The sequence below is a fragment of the Ochotona curzoniae genome, unplaced genomic scaffold (genome assembly GCF_017591425.1).
Source record: "Ochotona curzoniae isolate NIBS_2020 unplaced genomic scaffold, NIBS_Ocur_1.0 contig_21, whole genome shotgun sequence".
In the NCBI taxonomy this organism is placed as follows: Eukaryota; Metazoa; Chordata; class Mammalia; order Lagomorpha; family Ochotonidae; genus Ochotona; species Ochotona curzoniae.
The window spans coordinates 5,303,922-5,324,254 of NW_024465322.1; the positions used below are offsets into that span (position 1 = coordinate 5,303,922).

At 47.9% G+C, this 20,333-nt stretch overlaps 1 protein-coding gene across 1 annotated transcript in view; it reads right to left on the reverse strand.

The window, feature by feature from the left end:
• Positions 1–569: 569 nt before the first annotated feature.
• Positions 570–20,333, reverse strand: part of PPP3CC (protein phosphatase 3 catalytic subunit gamma) — a 59,507-nt gene continuing 39,743 nt past the window's right edge. The window contains exons 5-15 of the mRNA XM_040971261.1: positions 20,014–20,159; positions 18,297–18,436; positions 15,135–15,212; positions 14,957–15,051; positions 13,866–13,991; positions 12,792–12,863; positions 8,084–8,110; positions 7,020–7,101; positions 6,285–6,382; positions 2,196–2,225; positions 570–1,163 (exon numbers count right to left, since the gene is read on the reverse strand). Of these exons, the coding sequence (XP_040827195.1) occupies positions 982–1,163; positions 2,196–2,225; positions 6,285–6,382; positions 7,020–7,101; positions 8,084–8,110; positions 12,792–12,863; positions 13,866–13,991; positions 14,957–15,051; positions 15,135–15,212; positions 18,297–18,436; positions 20,014–20,159 (1,076 nt within the window). The 3' untranslated portion in view covers positions 570–981. The remainder of the gene's footprint in view (positions 1,164–2,195; positions 2,226–6,284; positions 6,383–7,019; positions 7,102–8,083; positions 8,111–12,791; positions 12,864–13,865; positions 13,992–14,956; positions 15,052–15,134; positions 15,213–18,296; positions 18,437–20,013; positions 20,160–20,333) is intronic.

Consider the following 20,333-nt stretch of genomic DNA (forward strand, 5'->3'; position numbering starts at 1 on the left):
GCGGCAGGACTGCCTGTTCCCCGCGATTTTAGCTTCCAGGGCCCTGGACGTGAGGATGCCCAACAGGAAAACCTGCAGGATGACTGGGCACACAGAGGCAAGAGTTGAGGTGACAGGACAGGGTGCACCCACGCTTCCTGCTGCTGCAGGCTCTGCAGAGGGCAGTCCACGCGGCTTAGAAACGGGCGAGGCCCTGCGGAGGGCTCGGTCACCCGGGGTTCACACACAGAAGCCCAGGACTCCGGCCACAGAGTGTCTGGAAGGAAAGTATACAAAGCAATTGTGTTCGTCGTTAGCTAGACAAATTTTCAGTAACCCTACGAGAATCCCTTTACATTTTTCTTTACTGTAATATATTCAAAGGAACTGTGAGTCTATTAAAAAAAAAAAAAAAAGGTTATAAAAAGCAGTCCCCGTGGCCCCTAACATCATCGGGGTTATTCACGTATTAATTCAAAGATAACCACATCTGAGACGGACTTGGAACAGCAGTTTCTTCAGTGGCAAAACACAGCAGGGAGAGAAGAAAAAAAAATTACAAGGAAAAAAACCTTCTTGTATTTAAAAAGTTATTAGTCTCAAAAGAAGCACGTTAACTTTTTAAAAAACAATGGGAGTTAAAAACCATGATCAGTTCAAGTCAGAAACCCAGGAATGAGGTTTCCAAGGCCCTTTTATTAGGGGTAGGTCCCCCCCCCAATAGCACAGGACTTCATATACACATTGCCAACAACGTGAGTCTCTAAAAATTACGGCAAAACAAAATAGATGCACTTTACATATATATATAATATATATATTGAACATAAATTAAAAGAAATTACAAAACGGTCACCTTCCTTACAGAATAAATGCCGACTGAATCTGAATGAACCTCCAGGTTTGTCTTGAGTTGTCATTGTCTCGTTTTTTTCCAGTAATAAATAACTGAAGCTTGTTCTTAGGTTTTGAATCCAGCTGTGCCACCGCAGGACCGGGCCACTACTGGGCTTTCTTCCCGTGGTCGCTGCTCCTGTGCGCCGTGTTCGCGTGTGCGGGGCTTGTCGATTTCCCTGGCCCCGCCGAGCGGACACCATCTTTCCGGGGCGGCATCCGCTCATTGATTCGGTCCAGACCTCGGGCTTCTTCAAAACTCCGGATCTTGTTCGAGAGCCCTCGGATGGCTATGGAGAAACGGGAAACGGGCGCAAGTACCCAGTTAGGCAGCAAGGCAAGAGGCTTGGCCAAGTTTCTTGTGAGCACACGGAGGCCTTCTAGAGGGAATGCAGAGAGGCTGGCTAGGGAGCACCTATCCCGGGAGGGCAGGGAGGAGCTGGCTCACCAAGCTGCTGCCTCCTCAGGCTCTAGGAAAGGTCAGTACCAACAGCCATGGCACAAGCACACTGGCACTTAGTGCCAACACATCTGAGGAGGAGGCTCTTGGGGGCCAGAAACACGTTCAATGGGAAAGACAAGGCAGCGTGAGAATAAGAGAACACGTGGAAACACAGACTCGTGGCTGGACACACAGACATGACGCTGATCACAAAACTAAACAGAAGCCAGCAGAGTTAGTCTTTTGGCTTGGGTCAGCTTTTTATCATGTGTAACCAGGAGCTGAATGTTAAATTACAAACCATCAGGATAACTTGTAGATATTTTCCTTCTGTCTCAATCAAGGAAAGCTCCTCTAGTTTGAGCCACTTTACCAAATCAACTTATAACATATATGTATTCGCTCCAATGGTGTTCACCCACTGATTCATAGATAACGTTCCTGCAATGTTTCTATAGAAACAGACAATTGACCTTGACTACGCCAGGGTAGCCTTGGAAATGAACCAAACTCAACTCCTGGGTATTGTTGCCTCTGTTCTTGAGCCCACTTAGAGTCACCCAGGGGGCATCCAACGGATTTATCTAGTACACAGTGGGGACTCAGGACTGAACCACCTGACCCCCTTGGGACCAGCTGCTTCAGCTTCCAACGGATGCATTCGTTGCATTCCGACGGAGTCTGGAGACACTTCGGCAGTGGTGAAGGTCACTGAAGTGAATACAAATACAGGACACACAGGAACACACTTGCTTTGTGAACATTTGCTCACAGATACAGTTCTGGTGACGCAGTAACAAAAGGATGGAAACGTTGAGGAGACTTTCCAGAACCAGCGGACAGACACATGACCACAACTATCAGAGTAATACGGCCATACCTTCCTGGGCCTCTACCGCTTCTACTGTGGCTGTGAGAGGGCAGGAGCAGCGGCATGCAAAAACGAAGACAGAAAAAGAGTGAGTAACCCACTGCACGGCCGTAATCCCCACCTCCGAACCTACCCACATGCGTTATCAAAGTCCGGCGGCTAGAGACAAGGCCAGGATCACTGCAAGAAACTAAATCAGGAGTGGGAACAGGAGGTGGAGAAAGTTTCTAATATTGTTAACATCTCGGACGGCATGGGGAAATTTTCGCTTCGTTTTACTTATTTTTCAGGATTTTAGTTAGCTCGCTTTAAAGACAGAATTACAGAGGGAGAGAGACAGAGAGAGAGATCTTCCATCTGCTGGTTCACTCTCCGAGTGACTGCCAAGGACAGAGCTAAGCTGATCTGAAGCCGAGAGGCAGGAGCTTCCTCCAGGCTTCCCATGTGGGTGCAGGGGCCCAAGGACCTGGGGAACCTTCCACTGCTTTCCCAGGCCATGAGCAGGGAGCTGGATGGGAAGTGGAGCAGCTGGGACATGAACCAGTGCCCGTACAGGATGCTGCTGCTGCAGGTGGAGGATTAGCTTGCTATGCCATGTGGTTATTTATGCCTTGAGAGCCACTTATCACAACAGTTTGTCCTAACAAATAATCCAACATCCAATTTTTTTGGTTTGTAATAGTTCAGACAGAATTAAATGAGGTGCTGGGTGCTAGTGAAAAATCTTATTCACAATCACAATTACGGCTCTCAAGAGACTTAGGCGAGGGCCAAGTGACCTGTGAAATTAATTTTTTTCAGTGCGCTTCGGAAAGAGAAAGAAATAGGTTTGAAGCGAGGGATTGATTCTTGCTTGGGAGTGGAGCACGAGCTGGCCGAGCTGGCACTTCCGGCCCACGGGGGGGTGTGTGGGGGTGTGTGTGGGGGTGTGTGTGTGTGGGGGTGTGTGTGGGGGTGTGTGGGTGTGGGGGGGTGTGTGTGTGGGGGTGTGTGGGGGGGTGTGGGGGGGTGTGGGTGTGGGTGTGGGTGGGTGTGTGGGTGCGGGGGTGTGTGTGTGGGGGTGTGTGTGGGGGGGTGTGTGTGGGGGTGTGTGTGTGGGGGTGTGTGGGTGTGTGTGTGTGGGGGTGTGTGTGGGTGTGTGTGGGGGTGTGTGTGTGTGTGGGGGGGGGTGTGGGTGTGTGTGGGTGTGTGTGGGTGTGTGTGGGTGTGTGTGTGTGGGGTGTGTGTGTGTGTGTGTGTGTGTGTGTGTGTGTGTGTGTGTGTGTGTGTAGGCTTGCTGTGACTAAGAAAGCCCTCTTCTCCCCCAGTCAAGGGGAAAGGAGCAAATTGGCACCACGATATAAACCCTGCGCCTGCCTTTTCAGACAGCCAACACTCGAACGTAGGAAAAGGGGATAGGATGCAGCAAGATGGATCCAGTTAGTTCATCCAGTGGTGAGCTCTTTTCAAAGGCAGCAGGGACAAACGGGCAGCCAGCTGCCTTGCTTCTGAGGCTTTTGCATGTTAACACGAGAGGAGAAACGAAAAAGCTCCAGGATGAAAACAGTGTGCTGGGTCTCAACGTCTCAAGTGTTGGCTTTGGTCCACCAGCTGCAGGCATTGTTAAAGCAAAGCCACATCCCTTCTCATCCCCTGGAATGGAACAAATGGCAGCAGTGCCTTCTCACAGGACCTCATTGAGCCTTCCGTCGGGAGTGGGAGGACCCGTGTGCTAACAGAAATGTTGGTCCAGTGAAGAGTTCAGGAAATAGCACGTTGCTTTGGGCGCTCCTAGAACTACTGCCTTTTGCAGCGAGTATTCTCTTCACTTCAACAGAATCCACGTGCTACTCATTCCACTTGGGTAAGATGGTAGAGCGGGACAGCCATCACCACGGTTGAAGTTTAGAATGTTTTCATCACCCCAAAAAGAAATCCCCTAGCTCAACACAACCACTGTCCATTTTCCTTCCTCACCGCATCCTCGTAATTTATCCGTTCTTCTTTCTTTAGAGCCGCGCCTGTTCTGGACCCTTCATGTAACTGCAGTCATGCTAGAACCTGGGCCTTGGTGCCACGTGCCTTTCCCATTTCACGTTCTCACGTTTCCTTTGTGTTGAAGCACGGCTGGCTGGGATTCCACTGGCCATGCCGCAGTTTGTTAAGTAGCTGATGGACATTTGGGTCATCCGTGAATATCTGTGTGCCAAATATTTGTGTGGATGTGTTTTCATTTCTCTGAGGGATCCCCACCCCACCCCCAGACTGGAATTCCATTTCTGGCCATTTGGGAACTCATTTGAGAAACCGCTGGACTGCTTCCCAAAGCTGACTCTGCCATCAGCAGTCTATTTCCAGTAATTTCTATTAACCGTCTTTAATGTTATTGTTGCCATCTTGATGGGTAGAAAGTGATATCTTATTTTGGTTTGATTTGTACTTCCTGGAAGTTTAATGATCCTTTCCTGTGCTGTTTGTACGGCTGGTTTAGAAATGATTCAAATAATCAAACTCCTCACCCACTTTCTGGTGGGGGGGGGGTCTCTTTTTTATTCAGTGGTAAGTCTTTTTTAATGTATTTCATAGACACCAGTCCCTTATGAGATATGCAATTTCACATCTTTTGCACCACTCTATAGGGTCGTCCCTGTACTTTCTTGAAGGGCCCACGGACAGCGCCAAAGTTTCTCATCTTGATGCGCTCTTTTCATAACTACAGATCTGATCTTTTTTTTTTAATCTTATAACTTTGCAAATTTCTTTTTCTACTCAGTTTCCCTCTTTATTTTGGCTGCTAGGAAGTTTGGAGCTCAATGTGGGGCTGACTGTTGGTTTTAATTTTGGTTTTCGTTGTTCTCCAATTTCCAAGTGGGTTTATCTTATTTTACTGTGTGCTAAGGTCTCTTTCAGTCAGTGCTCTGCTGTGTCAATGCAAACAACAAAACAAGCTTGGGTCCTGCCAGTCAGAGCGCACAGCAAGCTCTGAAAAGTTGGTTCCAACTTTCGCTTTATTTTCTCTAGTCCTGAAATCTTCCATCGGTTTTGTAAATATAAACAATCTCCTATTCTTGCAAACATTCATATTCCAGTCAGTCCAAAAATGACCAAGAATTACAAACAAACAAGATCCCAAATAACACAGCCATAAAACTCTTGATTACTTGATCCCGATCTATAATTGTGATCTTTCAAGGTCTATAAAAAATAATTTAAACAAAAACGTGTGGACCAGTAAATTTTGAAAAATTTTTCAAATAAGTTTGCTCTAGGAGAGTCCCTTTTTTTCTTCACCCATGTTAACTTCCATTTTCTCTAAAATGTCTTGGTCAGAGCTGTTCTCACAATGGCTCGATAATTACCAAGCAAAGCAGTAAGAACAGTCATTTCCCTTGGGAATATTCCAGAGGCGAGCTTGCTGGGGGACAGGATGGATGAAATTTAGTGCAACAGCTTGACAGAGTGGATGAACCAATTCACCAACCCGCCAGCAATGGATTTAGCTCTAGTTCTTCAATAACACACTCATATTTGGTTTAGTCGGACTACTACTTCTGTTTTTAAAGCCATTCCAGTATGTACGTAGTGGTACTTCACCATGGTTTTACTATTCATTTCCCCCCCAAAATAACCACCTTAGTGTCTTTTCACATGCTCCTTGGCCCTCTCAACGTGCTTTTCGAGCAGCGTCATTTGGTCGTTTTGAATTGCTTTGGTATTATTGATCTGTAGTGCTTTATATATTCTGAATATAAATTCTTTATCAGACATGCACTGCAGGAGTCTTCTCCCAGGGTGTGGCTTGCTTCTCTTTCTCTTAATTATGTATGTTCATGATGAAAAAATTTTATGAGGATTCAATTTATTATTATTATTATTATTAAAGCTAACACTTCCGTGTGTTGTATTGAAGGGCCCTAACGCTTACTCGCATGCTTCCTGTTAGGAGTTTGCTTTCCTTACTACGCCTAAGTCAGGGTCCAGACTTACTCCTCCCCGACCCCAGGTGGGCCATCCCATTATTTTCGTGGAGTTCATGGAAGGAAGCCAAGGTTTGTAATGTTACATGGGCGGCTGGGCATGGAAGCGCTTCTTCCACAAAAGGAGCATCTGAGTACTCACCCGTCTGAAGGGTTTGCTTTCCTCCAGAGAGGACGCCCAGGGGGAGGGTACCCGTAGGGGTCAGGCCCTTGAGGGTCAGCACACTCTCACTTTCCTCCCTGGAAAGCAAGACCAAAGCCCTGGGTTAGTGCCAGGGAGACCACCGCTCAGCAGCGCAAAGATACTCAAGAAAGCGATTCAGGACAGAAAACAAAAACAAAAAAAGCCACGAAGGGCCGTTCTCCTGCCTCCAACCTGTTCCCCAACTTAAGGAAGGGATGCTAAGAGATGCCAGTGGCTCAAGGAGAAAGCCATGCTCTCTGTAAACATTTCCATTTTAAACAAGCAGACAGCTCTTGTTTCTCAGTTAGGGGCCCTCAGCAAAGGAAGTTTTTTCCTAATGTTCCCATATTTCATTGCAGGTCATCTACCTGGCGCTCTTACGAGGTAGGTCCTGTTAGGTCAGTGTCCAGACAAACAAGCTAACGCCCAGAGATGAGCTCGCACAGCTGAGAAGTCCAGCCGGAATCTGAACATGCAAACGCTAAGGAGCTACGCTCACGCCGCTCCAGCAGCCCACGGGCAGGTCGGCCAGTGGGCTTTCAGGCACTTGAGGATGTACATGTCACACACCCCACACGCAGCCTGAACATCTGGAGTGCCACACTACAATCAGAAAGAAAAACTGTCCTGAAAGCATCTTCTAGGCGAAGGCCGAAACTCCTTCCTGCTGTACTAGTTACGGATTATCCTTACCGAAGGACCGAGAAGACCCGCGCCATCTTTCCAATGGCTCTGATTTTATTCTTGATGATCTCTTTCCGAACTGCAGTGCCTCCTTAGAGAATACAGAGAGCATCATGAGTTAAAGGAATGTGGCAACAGGCCGGTTTACAAAAAAAAAAAAAAAGGGGGGGGGCGTAGGATGAAGTGTTTTCTGATTTAGGTGAAAGAAACTAAGAAAAAAAAAAAGAGAGAAATCAAAGCCTAAGTCTGTTTAAACCAAGAAAAATTCCAGGAAGTTTTAAGGCTCAAGAGAAAAAATACACACACACACACACACAAACAACAACCAGGAGAAAGAAAAAAGATAAAGTGAAAAATGGAGGGATCACAGAGGAGGCAGACTGTGGATTTACGCGGTTTGGAGGTAACTGGACACAGCGAAGCAGGAAATACACGGACATTAAACAAACCTCACACAGACAGAGGCTACGGCAAAGATGTCTTTTGAGAGTGCTGTGGGCCCCTCAGGATGAGGGTTTGGCCCGCCAAGCGGCAGGGGGTCACTGGAGCAGTTGTCTTCGGCGTGACAACACCACGCGTCCTGCTAGCCCTCCTCAACTTAGTGAGGGCGGCTTGCAGTCTACGCATCTTAACACGGGTGAGCTATCTCCTCAGAGCGCTACTGACGACTGTGCAGTACAAGCTAGAAGGATGGGTGAGGCATTTTAAGAAGCATCCCTGAAAAAGTGAATGCAAAATTTTATGGCTTCTTGTGGTTTTGTTTTCTAAGAATCAGGAAATGGCCCGCGCACGAGGAGCCAAGGTCCAGGCATGCACCAAGTGACGGCATTCCAAAGTCAGGAGAAACGTGGCCGCTCCTTCCTTCCTCACCTCCAGCGCCCATCATCCTGCTGCCCCAAGCAGCAGGTGCATGCGGAGTCGGAGTCAGACACCAGCACCGAGAGGGAGGCTGGAGAGCCATGCGAAACGACTCAGGTACCGACTGGGACACAGCTCAGGGTGAGGCGGCGGCAGGACAGGCAGGGACAAAGCTCTTAGCAAGTTTCGTTTTTGTTGCTATTGTTGTTGGGTACCTTTCTGAAAGCTTGAAGTGTAGTGATCTTCAGGGAGAAGAGACACCAAGCAACAGGGAGATGAAGATAGAAATGGGAAAGGAGAACTAAGTTTACATGAAAGAGGGAAAAAAATCAAAGTGAAATGCAATGAGAACAGTATGCTGGCAGTCTCCCTGGCACCTGACAGACAACCTTGGTACCAGCACGCAGGGCTAAGTCTACACCCGGGCCAGGAGCTCCTTCCACGGCTTCAAAGTGTAGGTTTGTAGTTTCATGTTAGTTCACATCCTTTATGACCCAGCCTTGCCTGCGCCGGTGCAAACCACAGAAACAGCGCCAGAGAAGAGGGTGTTTGTAGCAAAGCAAGGAGCAGAAAGTTTACAGATGTAATAAGCATATTATGTTTTCGCATTATGGATTCTCTATCTTATTTCTCAGGGTAGAATTCTTTTTTTTAAGCTGGTATGTCGCACAGAAGTTCCAGTTTCGTCAGGAAACTGTGTTTGCAGCCACTTAATTCACCTGCTTGCGGGTTTGCTTTCAAAGCGGCCAGCAAGCGCTCAGCCCACGGCTTCCACCCAGTCCGCGTGGGAGGCTGGCTGTTCTCACTTCTCTTCTCCACGCCTTCCAGCCTGTCCCGATTCTAGCAACGGGTGCTGCGGAGCCTCTGCGTTGCAAGGCCTCCCTGTTGGGACATGGCTTTCTGCATTGCTAAGCTGGGCCTTGGCTCTCCTCAATCAGCTAATAGCATTGTATTCGTAGCTTCCAAAAATTCCTACAAAAATCTCATCAGTTTTTGGTAGGGATACAGCTTTTTTAAAAAACTTATTATGAATAAAAACGTATCGAAAAAAGCACACACAAATGCGTAAGTCACTGATTTATTAAAAGGCAAATGTCCATCTGACCAGCATTGAGGGCAATCAACGAAACACTGTCGGCAGGGCCCCTCCTAACAGCTGTTCTCTTTTCCAAACAGAATCATTCTTACGCTTTCAGTGACATAGGTTTTCTTGATGTGCTTTAATCGTAAGCACTACAGTTTTCCCTGTTTGGGAATTTCATGGAGTCGGGCTAAACAAGTCGTACTTGTTGAATCTCACTTCCTTGACCTGACGTGACGTACTCCTGTTGCTGAAGTGCGTTTTCAACGTCACGCCTCCTCCCAGTGTCGGGTTCTGTGACCCACTCACCCTCTGCGGTCACCTGGGCTGAAGCTGCTCTCAATGTCCCAGCACAGGTCTCTCTCTCTCTCTCTCTCTCTCTCTCTCTCTCTCTCTCTCACACGCACGCACACACACACACACACGTCTGCTAGGCACACGCTTGGGATGAAAACGCTCCCAATGGGATGTTCGACCCTGCGTCACCCTTGGAATGAACCACGCGCAGGTGTCCCAGTTTGTTTCTGCGTGTGAGTGTCCCTCTGCTGCCCGTGTGGCCAGCATTGCTGCGATCTGCCTTTTAAGTTTAGCCAAGCCGGCGGGGGAGTGCCGGCAGGCCGCTGTGGTTCCCGTTTGCATTCCTTGTGGCCACCATTGACGTTGAACATATTTACACATTTTTGCTAGTGACTTGGCCATCCTCTGTGGGTGAGGTGTCAGCCCCAACCTTGCGGGCCTACATTCTCTGGATCGCTGGAGAATGGGCTTTCTGTGAAAGCATCTTCTCCCACTCCAGTTTGTTCACACTCTCAGTCTAGAGAGTGCTGCTAGGCTACCGCGCTAGGCTCAATCCGATGACTGTCACATATGAACGTTGTACCCAGAGCTTTTTTTTTTTTTTTACATGCATGTGCTGTTCTAATAATTTATGGCCTCTTATATTTCTCTGGTATGATCATACCACTTCATGCCTTGTTGGCTTTGGCTATGACTTCTAATGACAGAGATATTCAAGAGACAGCACTAAGAAACGCTTCAAACAGTTCCCCACAAGGCGGGCTATACTAGCACTCATGAGTTGAGCCAGACTTCCGGGCAGCTCGCTGCAGCTTCCGGTTCAGCACCAGCTGATCCACCTTGCACTTCTTTCCTTAACCCTTAGGAACCAACTTCTGCTAGCTTCTTGTTTTTTATTTTGCAGTTTCCTCATAGAACTGAAGACCTAGGGCTTTGCTCAGAACTTGGGTTTGGCTTCAGGCAATATCCTGGCTGATCTGACCTTCAATCCAGGGCAACAGAACTTTCTCTGCATCATTTGCTTAGCTTTCTCATCACTGATGTGTTCGCTGGAGCTGCACTTGACTTTCTTCCAGACCTTTTCCTGGGGCCAGCGTCACGACGCAGCAGCTTAGGCTGTAAGGCCTGCATCCCAGTCTGGAGTAACAATCAAAGAACTGGCTGCGGCTTCTGATCCACCTCCCTGCTAACAGGGCTCCTGCGAAGGCAGAAAGTGACTCCAGCTCGTGGGTCCCACCCACATAACAGACCCATTCAAAGCCCCAGGCTCCTGGCCTTAGCCTGGACCAGAACAGGCCACTGTGGCCACTTGGGGCGTGAACCGGCAAGTGGAAGAGCTCTTTCCCGCTCTGCCACTTTGCTTTTCAAATAAATAAATATTTTTTTTCTTTGCTTTTACAACGTGGCTGTTTGGCACGAGCGTTTTTTCAAAGCCTATCTTGGTTTTTGTCTTTCCATTTTCTTTAAGCTCAACCACATCTAGCTTTCTACTGGAATCAAGCCAACCGTGATTTATTAGTTGGCCGAGTTTCAATATTGTTGTACCTCGTGACATACAGAGGCGGAGACGGTGATGCTGGCGGATCTCTCAGAACACATGCCGGACTCAGCAGCTGAGCCCACCGTCTCACACGGTCATGGCTCATGGCGCCCCAACACATTTACAAGAGCAACACCAAAGGTCTTCACTAATCACAGGGCGCTACAGCCACGTAAAACTTGAAACATTTTGAGAATTACCAAAAAGACAAAAAATAAACGCAAGGTTTTAGGAAAATGGTACCAACAGATTTGTTCCACCCAGGGTTGCCACAGGCTTTCAATGCGTGACACCTGCTGCATTTGCCAAAGCACCGAAGCTCCACCCGGCCAGGCATACCTGCGTCACGCCCACCCCCTGGCAGGCGACCCTGGGGACAGCACAGGTTTCTCAGGCGGCAAAGCAGAATGGAAACGGACTCCTCCCCTCCCTGCTCGGGTAAGGCTCAACCGTCACGCGCTAACAAGCTCCAGTTAGCCCACAAGTACTACACACCTTAGGTTTTTTAGAACCCCAAATCATTATCATTACTGCTTGATAAAGCCTACAGTCTTTCGATTGGCATACAGATTTCCTATTCTTAGAAATCTTCATTTCTTCCCAAACCTTCAAGCTTCTCCCAGGTATCTCTCTCTTTTTCAATAAAAATTTTATTATTTGAAAGGCAAAGTGACAGAGACAAATGGTGAGACAGACAGAGACAGACAATGATTATCTACTGGCTCACTTCCCAAGAGGCTCAGTACCTCGAGCTGGGACTGGCTGAAGCTGAGACTGCCATTTGGATCTCGCGCACAGGCACAGGGGGCCAAGCACGGGAGCCATCCTCTGCTGCCTTTCCGGGTGCCTTAGCAGAGAGCAGTCAGAAGTGGGACAGCCAGGACTAGAACAGGGAGTCATTGTTCCGGGTGGCGGTTTAACCCGCTGTGAACACAACGCCAGTTCACTCTCTACTCTCCTGGTAATTTCCTTAGCGAAAGTTTTTTTCTTTTTTAAGATTTATTTATTTCTATCGGAAAGACAAATTCATGGAGAAAAGGAGAGATGGAGAGAGAGAAAAGATTTTCCATCCACTGGTTCACTTCACAAATGGCTGCAATGGCCAGAGCTGAGTTGATCTGAAGCCAGCAGCCAAGAGCTTCTTCCCAGTCTCCCACGTAAGTGCAGGGTTCCAAGGCCTTGGGCCATTTTCAACTGTTCCAAGGCCACGAGCAGGCAAGCTGAATGGGAAACGGAACAGCCAGGACACAAACAGCACCCATATAGGATGCAGGCACTCAAAAGCAATTAGCCAACTGAACCATTGTGCTGGCCCCAATGACGGTTCTTTTAAAAGATTACTTTTATAATTTTTATTGGAAAGTCAGGTTCAAGTTGTGGCTGCCCCACCAGCTCCTGGCTAGCGCATCTGGAAAGGCACTGACTGATGGTCTAAGATTTGGCCCTTGACACCCACACTGGAAGACCAAGACGGAGTTCCTGGCTTCAAGCTTTAGCCTAGCCCAGACCAGGTTGTTGCAGCTATTTGGGGAGCAAACCAGCAGATGGATTATCTCTCCTTCTACGTCACCATGTTTTACAGATGAATAAAGGAAATGAATATTAAAAGAAAAAAAAATTTCCAATATCCAACAGTATGGTAAATGGTATTGGTAATCAACATGGACAACTATGTAACCATTAGAAACCAGTATATGGAAATAAAAAACCAGTTAAATGTTCGTGATACCATTACATGAACCTCATTTTTGTTGAAAAAAGATGAAAAATTTATGCAAAAAAAAGAAAGTTAACACAACATATATCAAGATGTTGAGTAGACAGACATTTATGAGATGGCAGGAGCATGGATGACTAATGCTTTTCTTATCATCTCATGCGTTTTTCAAATTTTACATATTTTTAGCCATGAACATAATACATTTTATAGTAAGACAGAGAAATGATTTGTAATGAACTAAAATCCGAACCAACACTTCTCTAGTTCCAACAAAGAAATGCTTACCTTCTGTTTCCTCATCAGAAATGAGTTCATCATCAGAGCAAATGTTCAGAATGTTAACCAGCATCTCTGTGACTACGTGACAGACAAAAACAGCCAAGAGTTCACACAATTAGTGGGATGCTTTCTCTAAAACATTGTGGATATATAAGCAAACACGTATGTTAAATGAAGATGCAAACATTATTCTACAAGAGAACAACTATAAAGAGTAACACTTAGGGTTCGTGTCTGGGCCAACAGTTGTGACACCACTTGGTACGGCCACATCTTCCATGGGAGTGCCGGGTTCGAACCTGACTCCCCTCACGGTTCCTGCTGCCTGCTAATGTGTGCCCTGGCGAGCAGCAGGTGATGGCTCAAATACCCGGATCCCTGCCACCCACGTGGGACGTCCTGACGGAGTTCCCAGCTCCTTCCTTTAGCCTGGCCCAGCTCTGGTCATTGTGGGCATTTAGCAGTAGAAGGGAGCTCATCTCTTTCTGCCTTTCGAATAAGTAATAATAATGATATTAACAATAATAAAAGAGTAGCATCAAATGGAAGCCTCATGTCTGGTAGGAATTTAGGCAGGTCATTTGCTCCAATAAAAGTGGCATAATTACTTGATTTCATAAGATGGGTGTTCAGAACTTTTTCCTCACTGACATATAAAATTTCCTTCCTAACATATAAATGAATAAAGGACTTCTCATTCTATAAACAAGTCATATAAACTATGTTTAACACGTTTATTTTGCATTTGCAAAAACTTACTGGATTGCATGTAAAACTCTTACTAAATAAATCCTGTTTAAATAGGATTAGGGCTGAGGAAATTATGGAGGCAATGAGGCCGACTGCTACTTGTGATTTTAACATTTTGACCATAGTAGGACAGCTACTGTAAATCGACACGCAGGATAAGAAAGCCATCACAGAACTGAAACCCAAGAATCCATCAGGCGCCATTTAAAAGTCTCTGCAGAAGCTAAACAAAACGTCAAGGTGGCCCGTGCACACCCCCACTTGCAGCACAGGTGGCTCCAGCCACAGAGAAGACGAGGAACGGCCCAGGGCGGGTATTGCTTCTCTCACCTTTCTCCCCAACAAAAGGCAAAGACCACGTGAAGACATCCATGAAGTTTGGAAGCCAGTAGGGGTGCGGAGAACAGTTGAACTGTCTGATATTCATGACATTGTTTTCGTATTTCAACACAGCAGCTAGAAAGGAGAAAACAAGAACGCCTGACCCAGGGGACACGGCAGGGCTGCCGAAGCGCTCTGAATCGCGGTCTCCATCCCGCTCAGAACTCGGGCACCGCCCTCCCGGCGATACATTCAGGACAAAGTCAACAGATTTTGATGCCAAACTGATTTTCTTTAAAAAATCTGAAAATTTAAACCCAATTGTCTAGCGCAGCAGCTTAAACTTTGAGAACTCCAGGCTGTTCTGTAACAGAGAAACCGGAAGACCAGAAGACATCCACCGGTCATTTCTAGAAAACTCTTGCACCAGTTCTTGTGGGCACGGTGAGAGACCAGTGCTGGCCCCAGTGCTGGTGAGGAACTGATGCTATCTTGACATGAACCTAATCTTTTGCTCTGTGATCTTCCAACATAAAAATCTATATATATATTATTGCCTAAAAAAATCCCTAGGAGATGAAGACCAAAAATTAATATAAATTCTAAATTTCTTGCCCTTTGTTTCAATTAAGACCACTCTTTTTTCTTACTTAAAATTTCTCTTTCGGGGCTGGCGTTGCGGCGCAGTCGGTTAGGCTGTCGCCTCTGACGCCAACGTTCCGTCAGCACAATGGACTGAGTGTTAGCTGCCCTGCTTCTGGCTCGGCTGACGATCCCAGTGGCAGAAGCGGCAGAGGCTGGCCCAGGTGCCAGGACCCCTGTCGTCCACATGGCAGATCCACAGGACATTTTAGGCTCCTGGCTTTGCCTGGCCCAGCCCTGGCCACTGTGGCATTTCAGAAATGAATCCAAGAATGGAAGATCTCTTTGGGTGTGTCTCTCCCCTCTCTGTGCAACAGCCTTTCAAACAAATATATACATTTTTTCCCCAAAAAATGTTTTTTTTTTTTTAAATCATATCCACAAATACATAGATGTAGTTAAACCAGAGCTCACAATTATTGACAAACTCAAACTCCAGTGTTGTGGGAGTTGTTTACCTTTATTGTTGTAGACGTCTAGGTAATTAGGGGCCGAGAAGATGGTAATAAGAGACGGAAAGCCTGTTGCCTGGCTCTTCCTGTACATGCGATACCTGGAAGAGAGAAGACGGCCCGTCCGTGTTGACACAACAGGTGAGGACGGCGGTGACACTCAGCGCAGTCCCCGATAACTCACCCGGCATCTTGGGCTTCATGGGCTCTGATTATTGATAATAAATTGTTGTTCTGCAAAAATTCACAAACTGCAGGGTAACTGAAAAGGAGAATAAAAAAAAACACCATAAATCCAGAATAAAAATAGTCTTTAAAGAGGAGATAGAAACATTACAGCCAACTAGACTCTAGTGAGAAGTAGGGCCTTTTGCATACACTCCTAAAACATTCTCTCAGTATTACTACGTTTCTGAGTGACCACCACCTCATACAAAGAACTGCAGAATACAGAATTAACCCGGGATGATAAAGTGTGAATTACTTAGTGGACTGTTGAAATCTTTGTCTTGAGCATCTCTCTGACGCTCATTAGCAAATCATTTTCTTGTAAGGTTTCTTTCTCCCCCAAGAAACCATACCTAGAGTAACCTCAGGCTAGCTCAGGGTCTGGTTGGCTCATCACATGCACCATCCGATGCACATACTGGCAGATGCAGCTGCCCGGTCAGGTCCGTCCCCAGCTCCATGTTGAGTGCTGTGGCCAAGCCCAGCCTGCCACAAGTCAGGCCCTCTTGCACACCAGTGGGTGCTAATGGCCTAGTCAGGGCGACCACCAATATTCCCCACCAGGCCCGCCGCTGGTTTTTGGGTGTGCCAGCCCACCCTGCATCTCATCTGGTTTTGGTGCACACCCATGGATGCTGTGGCATAAGCTCAGCTTACCCCACTCCCAGATCCAGCCCACACACATGCCAATAGGTACTGTTGCTCATCCAGCCTGGCCCACCCCTCTGCCACAGCTCTTGTGCTCATCAGCAGAGTTTCCAAGGTTCTACCAGGCCCATTCCTAGGCATCCTGCTTCTGCTGCAGCAAGGCTTGGGAAGCCTCAAGAAGCCTGGGGACTCAGGCTGGGGGCCAGTGGAGTGGGCCTGGAAACTCTCATGCCGGGCCAGGTTATAGCACCTGCTGGCAAATGCCAAAGTGGGGTGGGCCATGTCAGGCTGGGCCGCAGCACCATCAGCACATGTTGGACACAGGAGGGTGGGGGGGCGAGCCCAGGAGGGGGGCGATGAGCCCAGCAAGGGAGGCAGCAAGGACTCTGCTGCTGGGTCACTGCTCCTGCTGGTGAGCAGTGGGATTGGGGCAGACTAGGCTGGGCAGGGCTACAATCCCAGTTGGCCTGCCCATGAGCTGGGTTAAGGTGGAGAGCCAGGCCGGGCTAAGCAACCATGGTGCATGCATTACAGGGTGGTCAGCCTCTGACCCAACATCAGCTGCCAAGTACTGGAATTGGGGGCAAGTCCTGTCAAGCTAGACTGCAGAACCACCCGGAAAGTGCAAGATCTGGGGCTGGGAGTGCGCCTAGTAGGGAAACTGTGGGCGCCTCTATGATGGGCTGCAGCTCCCACTGGTGAACATGAGAACAAGGGCTGAGCGTGGACCCGACTGGACAGGCGGTAGCACCCACCAACACAAGTGTAGGCTGGATAGGGGGGTCAGCTGGCTGTAGCACCTACTGGTGTACACCAGAGCTGAATGGACGGCAGGACAAACTGGGCCAATCTGCTGCACATACCAGCACGCGTAAGAACGAGGGCTGGCGCTGGGCCCGATGGGGGTTGTTGGGGTTGCTCTGACTGGGCTGCAGCTCCCGCTGGCATGTATAAAGGCAAGTGTATGGTGGGCAGTTTGCATATGAGATGTGGCTGGAGACAGAACTGACCCAACAACTGCAACCGTGTGTGTGTGTGTGTGTGTGTGTGTGAGAGAGAGAGAGAGAGAGAGAGAGAGAGAGAGAGAGAGAGAGAGAGAGAGAGAGAGAGAGAGAGCGAGCGAGCCGGACCCCACATTGACTGGCACACACAGGAGTCAGGTCTGGGGTCACTTTCTGGCAAGGTTTCTCGGGGGACTCCCCCACCTCGCAAACTGGATGACTGGACTCAGAACTCCAACCATGGTGAAAAATCACAGGATCTGTGGTCTGACCGAGGATGCATGTGTCAGGACTGGGTCTCCGCAGTTGCTGAAGCCTGTGCCGTGGACAGCAGGCCTAGATGCTCACGGGGGACGTGACAGCCAGTTCATTGAGGCCTGCAGAGAACAGCTAGTACCATGGAGGGCAGAACAAACTGAACAGCTCTCCCAGACAAGTATCTGGGACTCCAAGGTGGGGCTGCATCAGCCAATCCTAACTGCTTTCCCAGACCACAAGCAGGGAACTAGAAGGGAAGTGGAACAGCCGGGATAAGAACTGGCACCCATATGGGACCCCAACACATGCAAGGAGAGGACTTTAGCCACAAGGCTATTGCGCTGGGGCCAGAATGCCAGTTCTAATCCCAGCTGTTCTGCTTCCCATCTAGCTCCCTCCTAGTGAGCCTGGGAAGACAAAGGAGCTAGCCGAGGTATGGGGCCCTGCCGCCCGAGCAGCGGACTAGGCTGTGCTCCTAGCTCACGCCCTCAGCCTGGTCAGACCTGACTGTTGTAGCTACCTGGGGAGTGACACAGCAGTTGAAGGAACTCTCTCTTCCTGTCTCTCTCTTCCTCTTGCTGAGGCTGCTGCACTTTTCCAAGTAAATAACTTTTTTTTAAAAGAAAGATGTTAAAAAACATGACAAAATTGAGGCTTCTTTTCCTTGTGTGTATGCACATGTATTTCATCTAAAGAATGTATTATTATCTTAGCAAATTAACAAGACATTTTTAGAGGACTAAATACATGTACTACTTATCACAATAAGATATGGGATTAAAAATAATTTAGATTTCAAACTTTCTTATACCCACTTATTTTGCAGTGGCAAACAACGAGGTTTAAGACAAGAGTCAACTTCCAGGAAATGTCCTGGGCTTGGGTGACAATGTCCTGTTCTTTTTATATCTGTCTATGTCAGAGGTTTCAACAAAGCCGGAAGGCTCTTCAAAATATCCCAGGATTCCCCTAGGTCAGACCTACTGATTCACACTCCCTAGGAGGGAAAGCCAAGAAGCCTTTATGGCATGGGTGATGTTTAAAACAAACAATCCTGACCCTGTAAGAGCCGGACAGGAATATTGAAGCATTATAGGGTGTCCTGCCGTGAAACAATTAAACAGTGGTGGCTACGCGACACCTGCTGAAGAAGCAAAACGCTTCAACGCCTTGATGCGACCAGGCTGTCGTCTCCTCCCAGCTTCTCCTACCTGAAGAAGTAGGAGCACCCGCGTACGGTGTTGTGGCTGTAATGCTCCAGGGTCTTCTCGTTGCCGTAGTCCTCGGCAGGGTCAGACCAAAGCAGGTCACACACCGGCCCAAAGGCGGGAGGCTCCGTGAACCTGTCTAACTAGAAGACACGCAAAAGGCAAGAGAAATAGGAAATCAGGAAAGCATACGGACTCTCAGAAGCCGGGTTGAGTTGAAAAACTTCTTTCACCCACCAAAATGTATTATAATAGGCAGTTAGTGCCGGCGCAGTAGCCTAGTGGCTAAAGTCCTCACCTTGCATGCGCTGGGGAACCCATATGGACACTGGTTTCTATCCTGGCAGCAGGGCTGGATGGGAAGCGGGGCCGCCGGGATTAGAACCAGCGTCCATATGGGATCCCAGCACGTGCAAGGTGAGGACTTTAACCACTACGCTATCATGCTGGGCCCAAGGGGGAATTTCTTTTTTTTTTTTTTTTTTAAGATTTATTTTTATTGGAAAGGCGGATATACAGAGAGGAGAGACAGAGAGGAAGATCTTCCGTCCGATGATTCACTCCCCAAGTGAGCGCAACGGCCGATGCTATGCCGGTCCGAAGCCAGGAGCCTCTCCCGGGTCTCCCACGCGGGTGCAGGGTCCCAAAGCTTTGGGCTGTCCTCGACTGCTTTCCCAGGCCACAGGCAGGGAGCTGGAAGGGAAGTGGGGCTGCCGGGATTAGAACCAGCACCCATATGGGATCCCGGGCATGCAAGGCGAGGACCTTAACCACTGCGCCACCGCGCCGGGCCCCCAAGGGGGATTTCTTAACCATACAGAATGCCATCTTCATTTTCTGAAGGATTTTTTTAAATCTTATTCTTTCTAGGTAGTGAAGATATTAGGGCCTTTTAGTCACTGCTGCCTTGGTTATAAGCACAGAAACCAAAGGACAACAATTCACTGGGACAGCCAGGTGCCCAAAAGAGGACTTCTACTAAAGGAAAAGTGACACATCTCCATTCACAGAGCTAGCCAGATAATCAAACTCCAGGCTTCGCATGTAAAAGAGACGATTATTTAAAAGACAACACAGCAGCTGAAACCCCAGGGCTCGGGGGACACCTGCTCCAGCCAGGAGGCGACTGTCGTGTGAAGGCTCTGCTTTCACCACTGATACAGGGAAGAGGACACACAGGCAGAGAGGAGGGTCAGGTGGAATAACAGGAGTGGAAAAAAAGAAACTCGGCTGTGAGAGCTTCTTCAATTATGAAGGTACAGGATCCTGGAAATGACAATTACTAAGACAGAAGACAGACAGGCGTAAGAAACGCTACTACAGCATCTGAACGTCCGACGCCTCATTTCAGGGCCCTCGGGCTGCGTGTCCCCGAGACTTACAAAGGAACTGATTTGCTATGCACCTGTCAACGGCGGACCCGGGACCAGACCCTTCCTGTTCTACACTGTGGCACAGTGTAGAAGCCGCACGCTAGGAATGCTACGTTCCCAAGGACGTCAAAGCACACGTCTCGTTGGAAGAGACAGAAAACTGGTGGCAGATATGCATCCAGGCCTTGCCGTTCGGGAATCCCACAGGCCACTTCCATGTTGCTTTTCGTCATTTACATGGAGAACAATATCTCTCAGAACACACAGTGGATCACTATAGACAATGAAAAAAAAAAAATGAACACGAAAAAAAAATTTTTTTAAACATATGGAGCAAGATTACTTACTTTTCTAATGTCATCTAAACTAGTGATTTCAGGAGACATTCCTCCATGGACGCAGAGAAACTGCTGGTTTAAGAGAGCCGCAAGAGGAAGACAGTCAAATGTATCCATGCACGCATCATACACCTGCTCAGAATATTTGATTCGACCTACAAAAAATAAAGGGGGGGGGGGAGGAAATCAAAGAAAAAAAAAAAGCTATCATGGATGAAAAGCTATACGGGCCAGAAGTATGTTAACAAAAAAAAAAAAAAAACTTGTTCAAAAGCCATTTATTTGAGATAAATGTGAAAATGCAATCTTCCTTCGTAAAGATATTTTTT